Genomic DNA, 20,699 nt, shown 5'->3' with positions numbered 1-20,699 from the left:
CTTTTTTTTTTAATTCAAAGCATTCTTTAAATGTGAATATTGAAGCAAAAAAAAAAAAAATCTAGCTCACACTGGAGAAATGAAAGTTTGCACATACTTCATACTTGTTTGACATAACATACAACACAGATGGAAAAGATATTTATCTTCATTTTAAAAATCAAACACATCTAAGTGATTATATTTAATTCAGGATTAGCCAATAGTCTCTATGGCATCATATATTTAAGGTCCTTACTGTGATCAGATTATATCACACTTTTAAGCCATAATAATATCCCCTATAATTTAATAAGCTAGTCTCTTCAAAAGAACTGAAAAGCAAATGTTTTCTGATGCATATAAATTTTCCTGATTTTTATGTTTTTAGCATAGTCTTGGATATTGAAAATAGAACAAAAGTATACAGCAATATTCCTTTTAAGTATAAAAACTGAAAGTAATCGAAATGCCCAGGAACAGAAAAGTGATTACAGGGACTATGATATTATCCATATGATGGAATAATTATGCAACCATGAAAAAAATGAAGACTATGAGAAAACATTAAAAGGTATATTTGAATTAATGTTAAAAGAAATTTTTTCTCTTGTAAACAGCAAACTGCATCAGAGGTATATAGACAGAGGTAGGCTTGATAGTACAAGAGGTATTCAGAAACAGAAATGTCCAGAAGCCTGGCAGGTGCTCATTAACACTGAGTTATTTTATTAGCCTCAAATTCATCATCTATAAAATAGGAATAATAAAACCTACCTACCTAACAGGTGGGGTGCCCTATGGTAAAGATGATCAGAATTAAAATATATATAACGGAAATTTACAGTTCTCTCTTTAGGTGAAAAGGGTAAAAGCAGGTTTCTTCCACAGGACTTTAAACAAAGGACATCTATATTAATCAATTTCCTCTTACTAAAATTACTGGGGAGGGGCGCCTGGGTGGCTCAGTCATTAAGCGTCTGCCTTCGGCTGGGGTCATGATCCCAGGGTTCCCTTGATCCCATCGGGCTCCCTTCTCTGCGGGAGGCCTGCTTCTCCCTCTCCCACTGGCCCTGCTTGTGTTCCCTCTCTCCCTATATCTCTCAGTCAGATAAATAAATAAAATCTTTAAAAAAATAAATAAAAATAAAATTACTGGGGAAATAATTAAGGATCTATGAAAATACTCACTTTAGACACCTTTAATAGAAAGTGCTTATAACACACATACTGTAGTCACAATACTAAAATTCTGAAAAAGGGAGGTATCTCTAATACCCTAAGGCATCCACTGTCACCAGTTGGTGTGTCTTTCCTGGGTTTTTATCCTCCCAGAACTGTGATCATGTCACATGCGTCATTTGCATCCTGTTTTTCTCCGTTCAACCCTACACTTAAACATCTTTCTGTCAGCTCATCTTCATAACCATCACTCCTAATGACTGCATTATATTACATTCTGCTCCCTCTTACCTGCAAGCATCTAATAAACAATTTCAATTAATAAGTAAATGGACATACCATAATCGTCCAAATCATTCCCCTGCTGTAGGGCATTTATATTTTTCTTAAATGGAAATTACGTAAATTTGTATCTTCATGGTTATCCCATTTTCCACAATGCTGGACTATTCCTTGAAAAAGATTTTATATCTGCGAATGCACGACACAGCAGGAAATAAACATAATGTTTTGTTTACAAAAAACAAGTCTTCCGAAATAAACCTGAACCATGACAAGCTGGCTTTGTTGTCGTTCTGGAAATGGGTGATTCGAGGAATGACAAGGCATATAAGCACCTGGTAAAATTTTCAAACACATTAGTACCAACAGGCTCCCTCGCCAGCAGCGCCTGTGGTCGGTCACCAGTGTCTTGTATGCTCTTCCGGACATTTTATCCAGACGCCCATGCCCACATATGCGCACACACCTCTTTCTACACAAATAGCCCACCCGACACGCCGCATTCTACAATTAAAATCGGGGATGATCCCACATCAGCATCAGCACTTAGAGGCCGGCCCCAGCGGAACTGACCGCACTACAGGGCTCCCTGGCACGGCATGCTGTCACATATTTAACCGTCTCCTACTGACTGAAGACGAAGACGGACACCTGTTTCCACACTCTGGGCCACGGCGAGACAACCATTATCTCGCACGTCCGAGCACCTGCGTGAAGGATAAGCACCTAGATGCTTCCCTGATGAATCAGAGCTGAGGTCCATTTTTAATTGACAGCCACGGCCCAAACCGGCGAGTCGCGTTCCGCACACCCGCCTCGGGAAAGGACCTGGCCGGGGGCTCCAGCCGCCGCGCGTCGCTCGAGCCGGTCGGCCCGGGCCAGGGCGCCGCGACCCCCGAGGACGCCCGCCGGCCGCGGAGCCCCCGAGGCCGCGACGCCCTCCCCCGCCCGCCGGCCCGCTCACCATTGGAGCGACTGCCCGACTCATTCTTGCAATAGCCGCAGCGGTAGGAGTCCTCGCCCTCGAAATACTCCACGATGCTGGGCGAAAGACCGGCCCAGGAAGCCATGGCCCCTGCCCTCCAAACGCAACGCGACCCAGCCCGGCCCCGCCGCCGTCGCCGCCACCCCACAATGCTCCGCGCCGCCTGGGAGTCCCCGAGGCGCGCGCGAAGCTGCTCGGGCGCCCGCAGGCCGGGTTCGCCAGGAGTCCCGCACGCTGACGCCGCCCGCGCCATCTTGACCGAGGGCAGCCTTCCGCTATTTCCGTTCCTTCTCTGACCAGGACGGCCATCTTCGGTGAGGGTGAGGAGGAGAGAGGAGCGTGAAGGGAAATAGTCTGGGGAAAAGCGTCTGGGAGAGGGGAGTGGGAGTTTGGGGAGCCGGGCCTGTGAGCTCCCAGGCGAGGGGCTGGCGGCGCGGCGGGCGGTGCGGGGGTCGGACGCCAGGCGGCCGCGCCAGCCCCGTCTGTGGGGACACTCACCGCAGGACACCTTGCCCTCCTCGGAGTCGCAGTAGCCGCAGTGGTAGCCAGCCTTGAGCCCCTTGTATTCCACCACCGAGGCCATGGCTGCCTCCAGGGTCCGCCGGGGCCAGCCACGCCTCTCGGCGCCCTGGGGCCAACCTTGGCGGAGCGCGGGGGCCCGCGGCGGGGAGGGGAGGAGGACGAAGCCTGGGGGGTGCGTCTCAGCGCCGCAACCCGCGCCCCTGGCACCTCCTCAGGGTCTCGGTCTCTGCTGGTGCAGAGGCCTGCAAGAGACCTTAGCGAGGTGGTAGTCGTGCCCCCGGGCGCCGAGTTAGGGCCAGCCCTTGGCGTGGTTAGGGCCGGCCCTTTGCGTAATTCCTTGCCAAGCATTTCTACAACTGCTCATTGTCAGCGCCGTTTTACAGATGAGGAAACTGAGGCACGGAGGTTGTGACTCAGTCGTTTCCTGCAGGTTTCAGTATAAAAGTTACTATCTCGGCCGTCCCTGACAGCCATCTGGGTGGCCAGCTCAGGTTTCTTCCAAACCAGCACGTCCGCTCTTCGATGCCATATGCAGGTGTTCTGTGGATGGCGGGCGTAGGTGACTTGAACACTTAAGGTTTTTAAAGCAAACAACTTTCAGAGCCAGTAGCCGCCTTGTGCCATTATAAGCCTGTTGCCACCACATCTTATAACTTTGAAAGAGAAGATGAAAATCTTGATTTTTAGTGTACAATTTTTTTAATGTTATTTTTAAAGTTTTTTTTTTTTTTTTTTAACTGTACAGGCCAAACAAAAGATTTATGTAGTTGAATTCAGCCTATGGACTTCCAATTTGCAACCCCTATTTTAAAGAGGATTTTTTTAGGGAGTAACAGTCTGGAGCAAAGTATAAAAATGAGTACCGCCAACAGGGTAATACTCCTTAATCTTTAGGTGCATAGGTAATTTAAGATTGTCTTTATTTTTCCTTGTCAACAGTAAAGCTGATTATCTTTTTGCAGTGTTTTAAAAAGTGAAATCATGAAACTTGGAGAAACAGGTAAACTTTGGAGGTCAGTTTTAACATTCTTGACCCCAAGGTCCACTATGTTGGATACATGCCTGCTTAAGTTGAAGAGGTGTCTTGGTAGCCCCGTGACCTGTTATATTACGAAGCATCACTTGTGCCTCACACAATGGGAAAAGACCTAAGGGATAGCTATGTAGCATGTAGGAGGCTCTCAGGGCCCCTCTGGGTTTCTCCGGTTCCTCCTCAAACTTGAAGGTTCCTTGCTACATATCAGTACCCATTAAGACAGACTTCATTCATTTTGTCCATTATGGCAGATTTGAATATTCCTGGGCCTTTCCCAGAGGCTCTCATTTTGGAGGAAAGTAAAACCCTGTGGAATGAAACAAAGACAGCAGATGCCATGCTCAGACGGAAAGGAGGAGGCCAGGAGGCTTTTTGCTTTTATTATAGTCCTGTACCGATTCACTTCTGTCCCTTTGTCCCAACCTTAGCCCAAGCCTTAGACCAACCTCTGCCAGGGAATGCCAACCTAGAGCTATTATGTCAATGTCCTAGGCATATGTATCCTTAGAGCAACTTCACAACATAGGAAATGAAGACCAGAGAGGCTAAATAACCTACACAAGATCACACAACTAGTAAGAGACATAAGAGAGTATGCGTGGAGGGCAGGGAGAGACCAAAGGTAGAGGCAGGTCACTCCAGGTTGGTAGGTGGCAGTTTTTTGTTTTTAAGATTTATTTATTTTACAGAGAGAGAAAGAGTGTGTGAGCATACATGCGAGAGGGGAAGGGGTAGAGGGAGAGAATATCCAAGCAGATTCCCACTGAGCGTGGAGCGCGACGTGGGGCTCCATTTCACAAGCCATAAAATCAGAACCTGAGCTGAAACCAAGAGTCCGATGCATAACCTACTGAGCCACCCAGGTGCCCCCATTAGTGGAAGTCTTAATAAGCAAAGGGAAATTACATATGAGGCTTGTCTTGGGCAGCAGCAAGATGAGTGGATCCCCACACAGCCATACTAGCCATGGCTATTGAACACCTGAATCTTAAAAGTTTGTATAGAGGGGCTCCTGGGTGGCTCAGTTGGTTGAGTGTCTGCTTTCAGCTCGGGTCATGATCCCGGGGTCCTGGGATCAAGCCCTGCATCAGGCTCCCTGCTCAGCGGGGAGCTTGCTTCTCCCTCTCCTTCCCGCTCCTGCTCTCTCTCTCTCGCTATCTCTGTCTCTCTCTCTCAAATAAATAAAATCTTTAAAAAAAAAAAAGTTTGTATAGAGAGAGGCCTTAACTGGGTCCAGTCAAGTGTACTGTGCAGGTGTTCTCACCATCACATCATTATCTCAAGGCAATATCCTTGCAGCAACCTCTGGGAGTGCAAGAGGCAAGTGGGACCCACATTCCAAGGACAGGGGAGGAGGCGAGGAGCCTCTGATCACCTGGGTCCAGCTCATGGGTCAACTGGTGGTCACATCTTTTCAATGACCTTCCACAACAGAGGGAGAAAGGTGATAAAAATAAAATTGTGGAGAAGAGATCAACAAAGACTACAGGGCAGTGGTTCCTAGATGTCTTTATTTTGCTGAAATTTAGAGACAATAAGTTTTCATCTTCCAGGCCTAAATGAGAAAAAGCAGAGCTTCAGTTTCCACCTTTTTGTGGACAGACATGGGAAGAGGACATTATTAGAATGTTCTTTTATTCATGAAATTGCCAGCAATAGATAGTTGTCTTTACTTTTAATTTTCTTACTTAATGAAATGAAATGCTGGCAACACTAGCATGTGTGGGCCCATTAACATTTCTTACAGTACTGAGTGTGATACCAAGTCTGCAAAGCTGAGTGAAACTCAGTACAAGGCCCTGATGATGTGAAGGAATCTGCATGGGATAGGCCCAATTCATGTCCCTTAAAGGGAATGATGTGAAACACATTCATTTTTTCTTCTGAAAAAAGTGTTTCAGTTGGGGCCTAAGTTAAGTCAGGAAAAAAAGAGTAAAATACAGATAACCTGAGGCAGAGAAGAGGGGCATTCTAGGAAGGAGGTGCGGCATGAGCAGAGAGACAGGGAGTTGGATAGGACCACGAGGGGTCTCAGGTGCTGGTGATGGTGGAATCCTAGAAGATGCTTTCCTTGTGGGCCATTCACTGCCAAGAGGCCTCAGATTTGACTTTTCCCTCCCAACATGTAGATATGTGCTCTCCAAATTGGTAGTGTAAAAATTAATAAGAGAAACCTCACTTAGAATGAAAGTGAGAGAGCTCTCATGCCCTTATCATTAATTGCAGACCCAAAGTAAGAAACATCTTGCAGGGTGGATACTATTTTACTACCCAGCAGGAGGAAGAAAGTGCTTTCTCTTGCCCTGGCAACAACCCAGCCAATGAAAAGCCACTCTACTTCAAAACTCCAAAGGACTTTTTGTTTACTACCACCCTCCTAAATTCCTCCTTTCCTCTATAAAACGGGGTTCCTCTCCTTTGTTTTCTGGACTAGCCTGTGGTTTTGCTGTGGCTTGCTTATCCCAGATTGCAGTTCTCTATCCTCAAATAAACCCATTTTTTGGGGCGCCTGGGTGGCTCAGTCGTTAAGCGTCTGCCTTCGGCTCAGGTCATGATCCCAGGGTCCTGGGATCGAGCCCCGCATCGGGCTCCCTGCTCGGCAGGAAGCCTGCTTCTCCCTCTCCCACTCCCCCTGCTTGTGTTCTCTCTCTCGCTGTGTCTCTCTCTGTCAAATAAATAAATAAAATCTTTAAAAAAAAAAATAAACCCATTTTTGCTAGGAAAATAACTGACAGTTTTATTTTTAAGTTTAACAGTAGCTACTAGCCACTCATGGCTATTGAGTACCTAAAATATGCCTAGTGAAGCAGGGGAACTGAGCTTTTTATTTTAATTTATTTAAATTTATTGGAATTTTTAAATTATAGTGGTGTAAAACATGAGGCAGGATAAATGCCAAAAATGTAAGCATAATCATATTCAAAATGTATAAAATCAAAGACAAGCAAATCTCTTGAAAAAGCCAGGGGAAAGAAAACCCTTACTAATAGAGGGGCAAGAATAAGAATTACATTGGACTTTTCTTTGGAAAGCATGCAAGCAAGAAGAGAGGGAAGTGAAATATTTAAAGTGTTGGGGAAAAAAAAAAAAACACCAACCTACAATTCTGTATCCAGCGAAATTATCCTGCAAAAGTGAAAGAGAAGTATAGCCATACCTCAGAGATATTGGGGTTCAGTGGCAGACCACTGCAGTAAAGCAAATATTGTGATAAAGCGAATCAAATGGATTTTTTTGGTTTCCCAGTGCACATAAAAGTAAATGTGCGATGGCATTATGTCTTAAAAAAAGTGCATACTTTAATTTAAAATGCTTTATTACTAAAAAATGCTAACCACCATCTGAACTCTCAGCCAGTCATCATCACTGATCGCAGATCACCGTAACAAATATAATAACAAATTTAAAACACCAGAAGAATTACCAAAATGTGACACAGAGGCACGAAGTGAGCAAATACTGTTGGAAAAATATTGCCAGTAAACTTGCTCAATGCACAGTTGCCACAAACCTTCAATTTAAAAATACACAATATCTGCAAAGTGCAGTATGGTGAAGCTCAATAAAACAAGGTATTCCTATAAAGACTTTCTCAGACAAACAAAACTGGAGGGAATTTGTCACCAGTAGACCTAATTTGCAAGAAATGTTAAAGAAATTCTTCAGAAAGAAGGAAAATGATATAGGTCAGAAACTAATTTACATAAAGAAAGGAAAAGCCTTATTAGAGAAGGAACAAATGGAGATAAAATCAAATTTTTCATTTTTAAAAATTTAATTGCTCTAACAGATAACAGATGGTCAAAATAATAATAGCAACTTGCATACAGTAATTTTATGTTTATGGGTAAATGAATAACAGCAGTGTTATAATGGATGGGAGGGAGGAACTGGGAATACTCTTTTAAGGTACCTGCACTGCCTATGAAGTGATGTAATGTTATTTGAAAGAGAACTTGGATTAGTTGTGAATGTATAGTGTAAACTCAAGTACAACCATTTAGAAAAGAAAAAAAAATTGCTCTGCTTAGAGAGGAGAAAAAAGAATTATGAAATGCACAGTTAAAACCAGAAAAAGAGTGGAAGACAAAAAAAAAGAAAAGAAAGAAAGAACAAGAGCAATGACTAGAAAACAATAACAAATATAGTAGATACTAATCCAGTTACATCAATAATCATTTTAAATGTCAATGGTTTAAATATACCAATTAAAAAACAGACTGTCAGACTGGATAAAAAAAAATAAGACCCAACTATTTGTTATCTACCAAAAACAAAATCCACTTTAAACATAAAAACAAAGATTAAAAGTAAAAGGATGAAGAAAGATAGACTGCTGTTAACACTAGTCAAACAAAAGCTGGAGTAGCTATATTAAATTCAAAGTAAATTTCAGGGCAAGGAAAGTTAGGGATAAAGAGGGACATTACATGATGGTAAGTGGTCAATTCTCCAAGAAAACAATTTTTAATGTATATGCACCTAGTTACAGAGTGGCAAAATATGTGAGGTGAAAACTGAGACTTGCAAGGAGAAATAGATGAATCCACTATGATATTTAGACACTTCTGTGCCCGTATATCGGTAACTGACAGATCCAACAGGCAGAAAATTTGATTGAACTCAACAACACCATCAATCAACTGGATCTAACTGACATCTATAGAATCCTTAATCCAATAGCAACAGAATACACACTCTTCTCAAGCTCACATGGAACATTTACCAAAATAGACCACCTTCTGTGCCATAAAAAAACAAGTTTAAAAGAACAGAAACCATACAAATTATGCTTTCAGATCACAATGGAATTAAACTAGATATCAACAACAGAAAGGTAGTTGGAGAATTCCAAAATATTCAGAGATTAAACAACACACTTCTAAACAACGCTTGGATCAAAGAAGTTCAAAAATATTTTGAACTAAATGAAAATACAATTGACCTTGAACAATGCTGGGGTTAGGGGTGCCAGCACCCCCACACACAGTCAAAAATCCACATATAAATCTTGACTCCCCCAAAACAACTACTAATACCCTACTGTTGACCGGAAGCCTTACCAATAACATAGTCTTAATACATATTTTTGTGTTATATGTATTATATACTGTATTCTTACAGTCATCTAGAGAAAGATGTTATTAAGAAAGTTACAAGGAAAAGAAAATACATTTACAGTACATATTCCTCAAAATCCACAAATAAGTGGACCTCTGCATAAGTGTTGTTCAAGGGTCAACTGTACAGCTTACTCACTTTGTGAGATGTGGCAAAAGCAGTGCTTAGAGGGTATTTATAGCATTGAATATGTATATTAGAAAAAAGATCTTAATAATCTAAGCTTCTACCTCAGAAAACTAGAAAAAGGAGAGCAAACTAAATCCAAAATAAGCAGAAAAACAACAAAAAATTAAAGCAAAAATAAATGAAACTGAATACAAGAAATCAATAGAGAAATTCAACAAAACAAGTTAATTCTTTGAAATGATCAGTAAGATTGATAAACCTCCAGTGAGGCAAATTAAAACAAAATGAGAAGACAAATTGCCACTATTAGAAATGAAAGAAGGACCATCATTACTGATCCCATGGACATTAAAAGTATAACAGGAATATTATGAGCAACTGTGTCCACACATATGATAACCTACAGGAAATGGATTAATTCTTTGAAAGATACAATCTACCAAAACTCACACAAGAAGAAAAACATAACCTGATTAGGCCTATATCTAAAGAAATGGAATTAATAATGAATAACCTTTGAAAACAGAAAGCTCTGGGGCCAGATGGGTTCATTGATGAATTCTACCAAACATTTAAGGAAGAAATTATACCATCTCTCTGTAGTCTCTTCCAGAAAATAGAAGCAAAGGGAATTTTCTAAGCCATTCTATGAGGCCAGCATTACCTAATATCAAAACCAAAGACATTACAAGAAGACTACAGACCAATATCTCTAATGAACATAGATGTGAAAATCCTCAAAAAAAAAAATTTGTAAATGGAACTCAACTATATATAAAAGGAATTACATACTATTATACCTTTCAAAACAATGTAATCCATGTCGTCAACGTGCTAAAGAAGAAAAGTCATATCAGTAGATGCAGAAAAGGTGTTTGGCAAAGTCCAACACTTATTCATGATAAAAGCTCTCAGCAAACTAGGAATAAAGAGGAACTTCCTCAATTTGATTTGATAAAGAACATCTGCAAAAAGACCTACAACTAGTTTCTCATACTTAATGGTGAGAAACTAGTTGCTTTCTCAACTAGATCATGAACAAGGCAAGGATGGCCCCTCTCACCACAGCTACTCAACATCATGCTGGAAGTCCCAGCTAATGCAATAAACAAGAAAAGGAATAAAAGGCTTATAGTTTAGGAAGAAAGGAATAAAACTGTTTTTGTCCACAGATGACATGATTGGCCAAATGGAAAATTCCAAATAACAACAATAAAAATCTGGAACTAATAACCAATTATAACAAAGTTGCGGGATACAAAGTTAATATAATAAGAAGCAGTCTCTTTCCTATATATCAGAAATGAACCATTGGAATTTGAAATTAAAAACACAATACCAGGGGCGCCTGGGTGACTCAGTCAGTTAAGCAGCTGCTTTCGGCTCAGGTCATGATCCCAGGGTGCTGGGATCAAGCCCCACGTCGGGCTCCTTGCTCAGCCAGGAGCCTGCTTCTCCCCTGCCTGCCATTCCCCCTGCTTGTGCTTGCTCTCTGTCTCTCTCTCTAGCTCTCTCTGTGTCAAATAAATAAAATCTTAAAAAAAAATTATAAAAAAATAAACACAACACAATACCATTTACATTATCACCAGAAAAAAAGAGAAATACTTAGGTATAAATCTAACAAAATATGTATAAGATCTATAAAAGGAAAACTACAGACCTCAGATGGAACAAATCAAAAAAGATGTAAATATATGGAGAGATGATCCATGTTCGTTGACAGGAATATGAATACTGTTAAGATATCATTTCTTCCCAACTTGCTCTTTAGATTCAATGTAATCCCAATAAAAGTCTCAGCAGTTATTTTGTGCATATCGACCAACGGACTCCAAAATTCATATGAAGAGGCAAAAGACTCAGAACAACCAAAACAATGTTAGAGGAGAAAACAAAACCAGAGGACTGACTCTACCAGACTTTAAGATTTATTATAAAGCTACAGTAATTAAAACCGTGTGGTATTGGTTAAAGAACAAATAGATCAATAGAACAGGATAGAAAGCCCAGAAATAGACCCACACAAATATAGTTAACTGATCTTTGACAAAGGAGCAAAGGCAATTCAATGAAGAAAGGATAGTCTTTTCAAAAATTGGTGCTGGAACTGGGCATCCACATGCAAAATAAATTTATAAATTAATCTAGACACAGACCTCATACCTTTAATAAAAATTAACTCAAAAATGGATCATAAGCCTAAATGTAAAGCACAAAACTAAAACCCCTAGAAGACAACATAGGAGAAATCTAGGTGACCTTGGTTTTAGTGATGACTTTTTAGACAGAACACACAAACATGGCCCATGAAAGAAAAAATTAAAGTTGTACTTTATTAAAATTAAAAACTTCTGCTTGGCAAAAGAATGAAAAGACAAGCCATAGAATGGGACAAAGTCTTAGTAAAACACATTTCTGCTAAAGGACTGGTATCTAAAACATATAAAAAAAAATCTTAAAATTCTCAGCAAGAAAACAAACAACCCAATTAAAAATAGGCAAAAGATCTGAACAGATACCTACCAAAGATAAACAGATGGCAAATAAGCATATAATAAGATGCTCAGCATCATATGATATTAGCAAATTGCAAATTAAAATGATAACAAAATAGCATTCACACCTCCTGCAGTGGCTAAAATTCACAACACTGACAACACTAAATACTAGCAAGGACGTGGAGCAAAAGGAACTTTCATTCGTTGCTGGTGGGGAGGCAAAATGTAGAGCTACTTTGGAAGATAGTTTGGCAGTTTCTTATAATACTAAATATACTATCATATGATCCATAATCCTTGGTATATAACCAAATAGTCGAAGGCTTATATCCACACAAAAGCCTGCACACAAATGTTAATAGTAGCTTTATTCATAATTGCCAAAACTGGAAGCCAGCAAAATGTCCTTCAATAGGTGAATGGATAAAGCAACAATGGAATATTGTTGAGCGATAAGAAGAAACGAGCTATGTATGAAGCCATGAAAAGACATGGAGGAATATTAAAAGCATATTACTTAGTGAAACAAGCCAATCTGAAAAAGCCTTTTCAGCATGAAAAAGTCATACCGTATGATGCCAACTATATGGCATTCTGGAAATGGCAAAACTATGAGACAGTAAAAAGATCAGTGGTTGCTGGGGTTTAGGATGCAGAGTGAGGGAGGGACAAATAGCTGGAACATTGGATTTTTAGGGCAGTGATAAAATTCTGTATGATGCAGTAACGATGGACACCTGTCACTACACATTTGTTAAAACCCATGGAATGTACAAGACAGAGTAAAACTCAGTGTAAGCTACGGACTTTAGTTAATAATAATTCGGCAATATTGGTTTGTCAGTGATAACAAGTATACCATACTAATACAAGATATAAATAATGGGGGAACTTGGAGGGTGAGAGTACTTTTTAATCACTATTTCTGTAAACTATAGGCGCTCTTTAAAAATTAAATTTATTAATGAAAACAGAACAGCAGTATAAAAAATTTTAAGTTGATTGCAGGTTGAGATGATATTTTGGATATCATGGGTTAAAATACATCACTAAAATTAATCTCGCCTGTTTCTGCTTACTTTTTTTAATGTAGCTCCTAGAAAACGTTAAATTACTCTGTGACTTACATTCTGTTTTCATTGAACAATGCTGGTCTAGAACCAGGTTCTCACAGCACCAATGGACGAACCCAATTCTCTACCTGCCTCTGCTTCCAGGCCTTATGGTTTCAGGATCTTTTCTCTCCTGCCACTTCTTTTTAATAATTTTCCTATTTTTTTTTATTAATTTTATTTTATAATGTTATGTTAGTCACCATACATTACATCATTAGTTTTTAATGTAGTGTTCCATGATTCATTGTTTGCGTATTACACCCAGTGCTCCATGCAGTACGTGCCCTCCTTAATACCCATCACCGGGCTAACCCATCCCCCCACACCCCTCCCCTCTGGAACCCTCAGTTTGTTTCTCAGAGTCCATAGTCTCTCATGGTTCGTCTCCCCCTCCGATTTCCCCTCAATAATTTTCCTATTAACAAAGTTCTCCGTTTGTTTGGGGAAGTCACCATAATTCCTCTACATCATATTCTGGTTCTGGTGTTGCTCCCCACATGTGGTGCCCTGCCCGTTCAGCTTCCTCTAGCAACCACTGACAGGTCACCTCTTGCTTCTTTGGTCTCAGGAGTGTCTCCCACATTTCTGCCACTCTACTCAGAATGTGCTCCCCAGCAGGTCCTCCACGTTCAGTCCCACCTCATACTGATGACTCCTGCCCTTTGTTTTCGGCCCATACTTACGCGTCCCTTTTGTATGGCTACATCATACACGTGCACTTGTGTCTATTTCTTGCCTCCCCCATTGGGTTGTGAGCGCCACGAAGGTGAGGGCTGTGTTTCCACCCCTCCCATTTTCCAAGGTCAGGTGGATAGCATGTGGAAGATCACAAGCTTGGCTTTCAGACATCCATGTTCAAGTTTCAGTCTCCCCCTGGGCAACTGTGTGGCCTTGAACACATCACATAACTCTCTCAGCCACGTTTCCTCCTAATTGGAAAATCGGCAGAAGAATAATAACATTACCGAATAGGGTAGTTGGAGTGTCAGTGTTTTATGTTTAGATACTATCAGAGGAACTTCTATTTTTTATTTGAGTCTGTTTTCAAACTCTGGCAAAATGGGGTCAGCGGGCAGCATGCAGTTTCCAGTGCCAACAGTTAGTCTGTGATGACGCTCTGGTTTGTTTCAAGTTCCATGTCATGAGAAGTGGTTAACGATAATTTCAGCTCAGGAACAACTAACCTCTCCTTCCCCAGGGAGGATTTCTCATAACTACTCAAACACATTTCATGACTTTTGACAAAAGATTAAAATTTAGGTATATGATAAAATACTTGTTAGCAAAGAGTTCTTTTTATGTTTCTCATAGAAAGACACAGCTCAGGCCACCTTTTGTTTATGTTAGGGCGAAGTCTAGTCTTGCTGATAGGTGCTTCAACCTGATTTGCTGTTAAAAACATTTATTTCCCTGGCTTATAGTCTTCATCCCTTGTTTCTCTTATCAGGAAAAAGAAACAATTCAAAGCATAATACTTAAATAAAAAGTACTTTTAGGTCCACATGATTGTCTTTTTTGTTTTATTTTAATTAAGCTGATTTCTTACGTAAAAAGAGGCTCATATTAGTAATTGCATATTTTTCTTTATCAAAAAGGAGGCTAGGGGTTCCTGGGTGGCTCAGTTGGTTAAGCATCTGCCTGACTCTTGATTTTGACTCAGGTCATGATCTCAGGGTCCTGAGATTGAGCCCTGTACTGGGCTCCATGCTGGGTGTAGACAGCCTGCTTAAGTTTCTCTCTCTCCCTCTCCCTCTGCACCCCCACCCCCCACCACTCATGCTCACTCTCTCTCTAAAAAAAAAAAACTATATTCAGTTTTCAGGAGGGTAAATAAGATATTACCTTTTAACACTTTATTTTTTTTTAAGATTTTATTTATTTATTTGAGAGAGAGAGAGCACAAGCAGGGGGGACAGCAGAAGGAGAGAGAGAAGCAGGCTTCACACTGAGCAGGGAGCCCAGTGCAGGGCTTGATCACAGGACCCCAGGATCATGACCTGAGCTGAAGGCAGACACTTAACCAACTGAGCCACCCAGGCGCCCCTTCCTTTTAGCACTTTACACAGTGCCTGGCTCAGAGTCAATGAATACTAGGAACTTGGGGTAGTATGATACCGTTACATCACAGGCATATACACATTTTGGCTGAACAGCACGTGAGTTTGATATCTGAGTGACATGACATTTTATCAGTGTTAAAATGGTATCTTGTGAATATTAAAATGTAGGTTGTAATGTAATTCAAGGTTTTGGTACGAAAATCAACAGAAATCACTGTCATGACTTGCTGTTTGAAATTCTTTGATTTTTGATAAAATACCCATATTTACTTTCATAACTGTTTCATTTCTTTTCTGAATGAGTTCAGGGCTGTGGTGTCAAGCACATCTCTGCATACAGCATATTTGGGGAGGGATAGATTTTATTCTTAATAAGTAAGAAGCCAGGTTGTAATCAATCACTATATTTTCTCCTTTCACATTTTAAGAAGTAGAGACATTTCAAGAAGGAGAAACAATGAGGACTTTATTTGGACATCCGCAGCTTAACTATATGGTGACAAGTGTCTTAAATATGCAGAATCATTTCATTAATTTGTATTTTGACATTGGTGTATTGTCTGCTTGTCCTTAAGTAATGACCAGGTATGAACATAATTAAATATGTGGCTAAAAGATTAAAGAGGAGTAGAGCTCAAAAGCTCCGTAGCAGCAGCAACATTTAGCTGAGTGACACACCAGCTAAAGGATGGTGAGACCACGTGACCAGGCCACCCACACGCCTGTCTGCCCTCTGCCAGCTACTGGGACTGTGCATGCAGGTCCCTCCCCCCCCCCCCAGCTCTCCCTAGGTTACATTTCTATGGAAGATACATAATATATATCCCCACCCCCAAAAAAGCCCAAGCAAACAAAAATGACAAAGATGCTCCCATTACCTTGGAAGATGCTTTCTCCAGGTACACCGAGAAGAGCTGTCCTATCTGTGAAACACAGCCCCTTGCACTTTCTGTCCGCGGTCAATCAGCCCAGCTCACACTGGATGCATTCCCTGCCAGCCAGACGATGTCTTCACCTACCACCTCACAGTAGTCTCAATCTAGGATGGTGATGACACATACAAAAGCTTGTGACTGCCTCTGGTTGCCCTAGAAATCAACCCAAGGCATCCTGAAGGACCAACAGTGGAGAGCGGGAAGTCTGAGAGGGCCGGGAAGGTGCTGGCTGGAGAACAGTACCTTGCAGAACAGAGAACGAGGGACTGGAGCCCAGCCCTGGGAAAGCAGACGCTGTGAGGAAGAGGGCGAAGAAGCAAGCATGTTGTTCGCAAAGCTGGCGATGGATAGGACACTGGCAGAAAGAAACGACACGGAAGATCCGCAGCACAAGGCTACTCGCGGGGTGGCCACGGGCGCCGGGCGGGGAGGGTGCGGGGGGAGCCCAGGGAAGGACCGACTGGCAGCGCGGACCCCACCCTCACGCCGTCCCCCGGTGACAGACTCAGAATGGTTGGATCTGAGTGCGGAAGAACAGTAGGTATTATTTCCTTCCATTTTGAGTTAAAGGCAGGAGAATGTTCGATTATCTGGGAACGAGTGTAGCACAGGAACGAAAATGTGCTCTGGAGTCGCGCAGGCGCACATCCTGCCTCTGAAACAGGAGTCACGGAACCTCTCTGGCCTCAGGTGTCTTTGCAGCGAGGCCTGATGAGTGCCTCCCTCGCGGACTGTGTGGGAGACGAAGTAAAAGGACCCACTTAAGGGCCCCGCACATCACCCAGTGTATAGTAAGCTCAGTAAATGCTGTTACGGAGATAATATAAGAACCTCATAGAAAAGAAAAACATGAAAGCGGAAGCAGGAGTCTGTTTAAGAAATTAGCTTTACTTACACGGTAACTATAGTTTTGTTTTTTTATCTGTCTATATTATAAAATCCTCTTTTGCTGCAGAGAGAAGTCAGAGAGGGGAGCCTGGGTGGTTCAGTCGGTAAAGCATCTGCCTTGGGCTCAGGTCATGATCTCAGGGTCCTGGGATCGAGCTGCGCGTCGGGCTCCTTGCTCAGCAGGGAGTCTCCTTCTCCCTCTGCCCCTCACCCTGCTCTCGTGCTCTCTCTCACTCTCAAATAAATAAAATCTTAATGAAAAAGAGAGAAGTCAGAGAAACAGAATATTTACAACCCAGGTTGCTAAACAGAATCTATTTGCTAACTAAGCAGGCTAAGAAATAAGAGTTCTCCAGGATACCTAAATGTGACTGCAAATTTCTCAGCTGTATTTTCCTGCATTAAATTAAAAAACAAAACAAAACAAATTTTCTTGCCATCAAATTGTTTTATTGGCTATCTAAAATATAAACATTTGACAAGAATCATGAAACGTTACAGTTAGCTGTTGTTGGAAATTAATGATACCTTATAAATTATACTATTTATAATTTTATGCATAACTGAACTTAAAAGGGACTGACCAGCTTTGAAAACTTATTTTCTCATCCAAGGCAAGGTTCTTTGTTCTACGAACAATTATACAAACCATGGCTTGTGGAATTTGAAATAGCAACTCAGCCTCCCCTCTCCAGTGTTAAAATAAAGGTATTTCTGTTAGCCGCAACCTCAAACTCAATATGGCTCTTTATTCATATTTTTATCAGAGAGCATTCCTTCCTTGCTTCAAGGAAAGCTACAAGTTAGCAAAAGTCCTGCCTATTGGCACAGAGAAATGCCTCTTGCTGTTGAAAAGTGTGTGACAAACATGTGAAAAGCAAGTCCCAAATCCACACCCTACCTCAATTCACACCAGGGCCAGGTTTCCTGAAACCTTTCTCCAAATCCTAGTGCGATTTCTCTTTTTAATCTTCCAGATTGGCCTGGGCCAGAAACACTCAGGACCCTCGGATTGCAGTGGGTTCCCAGTCCCCACTAGAAAAGAAGATTAAGGTGAGGAAATATGTTTGCCATGAACTCTGGAGTCAGTAATACCATCACAAAAAGTTTCTCCCCAAGGTAGAAAGGGCCTGAGTGTTTCAAGCCAAAGTGCTTCGTCTGTTGGGCTTGGTTCCGGCTAGACAGCACTGAACAAAGCAAACATCGCTTGTGCCCCCACAGGGCCAGGGCAAGTGGGGGACGTGGACATTAAACAGTTACCACAAATTGTGATAAGGGTCATGAAAGATGGGATTTTATTTGAACAAATACGTGGAAGGTCTGAGGAAGTAACATTTAAGCTAAAACCTAAAGATTACGTACATAATACTGTAGTCAGAGTTGCTGTATTGTGTGTTTGGGAGTCTATGAAGGAGGAACATGTGAAAATACTCAGATGGCAAAGAGAATATGGTTTTTGAGGAACAGAAAAGTCAGTGTGGCTGCAGCAGAGTGGACAAGCAGGTGAGCTGAGAGGTAGTCAGGAGCCAAATTATGAAAGCCATACTGGGATTTGGGATTTTCTCCTCAAAGCAACAGGACACTCTCCTAGGTTTCAGTGCAGGGAACGGACATGCTCAGATTTGTGTTTGATACAGAGATCCCCCCCTGGTTGCTGTGTGCGTGGTCTGGTGGGGCTGCAGAGAGAAGCATGGATTCAGGGAAGCTAATGAGGCTGCTACCCTAGGGTGGGGGCATTTTGAAGTTAGTAGGGACAGACTGAGAAGGGGGAAAGAGAAGGAAGCACGTTGGAAGAAGAGCCAAGTGGAGATGTTAAGTAGATCATATCTAGGGGTGAAGTTGAGAGGTGAGTACAGGTCAGTCTCGTGTGCCTCGATGGTCTTGCTCATCCCTTACTGCCCCCTCTCGAGCAGTCTGAGACACATGGTAGGTCACCTTGTTGAGTGACTGAGAGTGTCCATGCCCAAGAGAGTCTATGCTCTAAGATGAGAATATGCTCATCTTAAGTGACAATTTCTGTTGTATTTTCTTGCATTACATTTAAAAGACAGAACCAGCAAAGTAGGTGGAAGGGTGTGGCCATGAGGTAGGAAGAGAATGAAGGGCTATTCAGTCACCTGGGGATATTTGGCTAATGGCTGGAACAGTCTCGGGGCGGGGGGGGGGGGGGGGGGCAGGATCACCTTGGTCACATGCCCTTGGCCACAGCCTGGAAGCCAGAGGAAAGTAAAGTACTCAACTCTGTAAAATGCTGCTGAGGTCAAGTATGACAGGGACAGAGACAGGACCACTGAATTTGTTGCTGTGGAGATCCTTCACGACCTAGATGAGAGCAGTCTGGGGGCAGTGGGGGCCTGGAAACCCACCTGAGGAGGACCGAGGGGGAACTGGGCAGTGGGGAAGTGGAGAGGGGTTCTAGGTGTCTGCTTCATGGCACACGGTGAAAGGGAGCCAAGATGGGATGTGCGGCAAAGGAAACGTTTTCCTTTTCTGCTTAAAGATGATATATATACTGGAACATATTTTTATGCTGACGGGAGTGATCCAGTACAGGGGAAATTTTGATGAAGGAGGAAAGAAAACTTGGTAAAAATTTGCAAATTAAGTTCCTGAAGCTTCACAAGGACAGATGGGAGAACTGGCTTTTGATAGACAAAGGGGCAATGTTTCCATTCTAAGGGCAGGGCCCAGGATCCATGCATGGCGGTGGTTCTGGCAATGGGAAGAGGAGGGCGTTCCTGACTGAGTGCTTCTGTTTTCTCAAGGAAGTCTAAGGCGAACTCTTCAACCGGAGGGGGATCCTGGGGGAGGGGAGTGTGGGAGGTTTGAAGAGAAAGCCAGGGAACACGGCTAAGAGATCCCCCCACCAGGGACATGTGTCAGAGTGCCAGGAAGAGCCACCAGCCACTTGTGATCTGTATCATGGCCTGTAACAAAAGGACAGCCAACTTAAAAACCTTTTAACACTTCCCTCTGACAAGAGTTTAGGTGGTGTCCATTCTTCAAAAGTGAGGAAATTTTTGCTCCAGAAGTCTCAGCAGGAGAATGAAACACTTCATCAGCTCAAAGCCGTGTCTTTTGACTTCCGGTTTGCCGAAGCAGAGACGTACTACTATCGGCGGCATCAAGAGATGATGCTGGGGGAAGCATGGAGATACCTGATGGTGCCAAGGCGGGAAATTAAAATAGAGAGAGAGAGACCCCAACGTGAAAAAACAGGAGACGCTAAAAGATGGGACTATTTAGTGCCTGAGAGGGAGCTGGGCCACATAGAGAAGCACATATACCGAGCGGAACGAGCCAGAGGCCTCAGAGACCACAAGTATCGGCTCCTCCCTCAAAAGATTCCAAGTGAAACAGTCTTCCCCAACATATTAACCCTAGGGAAGGAGGAAAAGACTGAAACTATCCAGAAAACCCACAAAACTAAGACCAAAAAGCACAGGGCGGCCTGGGCAAAGGAACAGATCAAGGGGCATCAGGATCGAATGATTCGGGGGAGAGAGCTCACGGAGCAGAGAAGTGAGAGACTGCGTGCTTGGAAGATCTCTGCCCCCACTCCTCTCCACAGGCCTGCAACACACAAGGAGGAAGAGAAAGAATTCGAACGGATCACAGCCTACCCGATTGCCCAGCCTTACCAGGAAGCACTCATCGAAGTGACCATCCTCATGGAAAAGTCCAGAAAAGAGGATAACGTAAAAAAGCCACTCCAACGAGAGCTCTTGAGTATGCCACCATTTTTGAGAAGTCAACTAGAGAAAAAAAAGTTTAAGTTATTTTCTGGATTATTGTGTTTCTTTTTTAGGCTGGCATACTTTGACAACTGTCAGGGCAGTAAAATCCCACACCCCGCATTGTGTTTCTAAGTTTGTTTGCATCAAACTTGGGGGGAAAAATGTTAAACTGAGTGTTTATTTCAACTATCTGCATAACTATCCCAAAACTTAGTGACTTAAATCCA

The 20,699-nt window shown here is 42.3% G+C and overlaps 1 protein-coding gene and 1 long non-coding RNA gene across 10 annotated transcripts in view; one reads left to right on the top strand and one right to left on the bottom strand.

Moving 5' to 3' along the window:
• Positions 1–3,242, bottom strand: part of ATE1 (arginyltransferase 1) — a 167,561-nt gene extending 164,319 nt beyond the window's left edge. For 5 of the 9 annotated variants that reach the window (XM_078077053.1, XM_078077047.1, XM_078077046.1 and 2 more), the window contains exon 1: positions 2,408–2,550. In XM_078077053.1, the coding sequence (XP_077933179.1) occupies positions 2,408–2,513 (106 nt within the window). In that variant the 5' untranslated portion in view covers positions 2,514–2,550. Of the gene's footprint in view, positions 1–1,500; positions 1,586–2,407; positions 2,551–2,926 lie in introns of those variants that run through there. The other 4 variants (XM_078077054.1, XM_078077049.1, XM_078077048.1 and 1 more) reach the window with 4 other exon arrangements.
• LOC118541903 (uncharacterized) lies at positions 2,627–20,590 on the top strand. The gene is made up of 3 exons (XR_013449583.1): positions 2,627–2,742; positions 17,713–17,788; positions 19,717–20,590. It is a non-coding gene; the product is annotated as an uncharacterized LOC118541903 (long non-coding RNA).
• The last annotated feature ends 109 nt before the right edge of the window (positions 20,591–20,699 follow it).

Source organism: Halichoerus grypus, chromosome 7 (genome assembly GCF_964656455.1).
Source record: "Halichoerus grypus chromosome 7, mHalGry1.hap1.1, whole genome shotgun sequence".
NCBI lineage: Eukaryota > Metazoa > Chordata > Mammalia > Carnivora > Phocidae > Halichoerus > Halichoerus grypus.
This window is presented reverse-complemented; position numbering and strand designations above follow the sequence as displayed.